At 34.5% G+C, this 1,584-nt stretch overlaps 1 protein-coding gene across 1 annotated transcript in view; it reads right to left on the bottom strand.

The window, feature by feature from the left end:
* Positions 1–703: 703 nt before the first annotated feature.
* Positions 704–1,584, bottom strand: part of LOC127846021 (interferon-inducible GTPase 1-like) — a 1,107-nt gene continuing 226 nt past the window's right edge. Inside the window, exon 1 of the mRNA XM_052377202.1 lies at positions 704–1,584. This exon is cut by the window's right edge and continues 226 nt beyond it. Within this exon, the coding sequence (XP_052233162.1) occupies positions 704–1,584 (881 nt within the window).

The following is a 1,584-nucleotide window of genomic DNA, read 5'->3' as shown; positions in this document are numbered from 1 at the left end:
TCCAGACATAATACAATGATAGATTTTCCGAAATAATTATATGTGTTTAATTATGAATAACATAACTCTTAATTTTGCAAGCGACTGAATATAAATTTTAATAACAATAACAATAAATATCATACCAAATTATGCCTGCACTATTAGATGATACAATTCTTGGAAAATCAATCTACTTACTGATAAAGAATATGTATTTACAAAACATGTGCGTCTCACTTTCATTTCTAATGTCTAAAAGCACGTATTTGAATGAAGATTGAATACGAAAATAACAATCAATACTCAATAAAACATGTTTATACTATAAGATATATGGGTTTAAAGTTATAACATTAAGAAATCCAATACATGAGTTAATTATATCCGATATATTTATTTTTATTCTGATTGCCGTCGACAGTATGACGAAATTTAAAAATAAAAACTCAACAAATTTCCATTTGCACTACAAAAACCAATTTATGACAGTGTTCGAACAAAATAAACACAGCATTGTCAAATAGCATTCAGGTTTGTATAACATACTTAGATATCTTAAAGTAAGATTCACAACTCTCTATATCAATATAAGGGCATATTTAACAAACTGATTTATAACTTAAGACATTTATGTCATTTGTATTTACGTATATCAAAACATAATGCGGCTTAGACTCCGTCTTCGTCACCAGTGTCAACCATATTGTTCGGCTTCATAAAATTATACACTTGGTTGTTTTTTAAACCATTCGGACCGATAATCGATGACCCTACATGCTTCCTTGTAGCAAATATCAAGAAGTTTTTCTTGTATAGCCACAGCTGCAGGAGCGGATTTGAACGCTGATATGATGCCTCCAATGATCGGAAGCAAGACTTTCGCTATGGCATCAACCAGAAACTGATCATGTGCTTCTTCACAGAATTTTCTGAATTCGGTTCCTGATTCAAAAATAATGCAAGACTTTAGAGAAAGGTGGTTCTTTAGATATTCAATTGAAACACCAACTTGAGAAGCAAGTTGCTGCAAAGACCTGTCATCTATTCCAAACTGTTCCTTGTAAAATGTCATTTCATTCTTCATGACGGTAAAGTTTATTGCTGCCCCAACGCCCGGAATAGGAATTAAGGCCCCCAAAACTGCTAAAACAGCTCGACCGGTTTTTCTGGACTCTAAAACCTCACGCTTTTCGTTCAGTATTTCCTTTGTAATCGCTGAAAAGGACAATATAATCGCATTTCTAATGATTTCGGGAGAATCATCGACAAGCCGTTTTTGTAGGTCACCAAAATCGTAAAGCAATGTGTTTCTATTGCTTACAAGAAAGACCACGGGGTCAGGCACATGACCCCGTCTGAGTAGATTTATACAATTTTGTCTTGTCTTGTCAATCCACTTGTCAGGATCGTGGTCCACATGGTCGTTTTGATCGTTTGTAAGATCCTGATCAACCTTGGTCCTTACAAAATAAAATCGCTTCTTCCTCGAAATGATTTCCTTGGCCAACCAGAGGTCATTATCCGTAAATCTCTCGCTTGAAATCAAAATAAAGAAATCATATTGGTTGACGTTAATGGCGCTCAAGTAAGTGTGTTGGGGGA

Source organism: Dreissena polymorpha, chromosome 9 (assembly GCF_020536995.1).
Source record: "Dreissena polymorpha isolate Duluth1 chromosome 9, UMN_Dpol_1.0, whole genome shotgun sequence".
NCBI lineage: Eukaryota > Metazoa > Mollusca > Bivalvia > Myida > Dreissenidae > Dreissena > Dreissena polymorpha.
The sequence above is the reverse complement of the archived record's forward strand: the minus strand, read 5'-3'. Positions and strand labels throughout refer to the sequence as shown.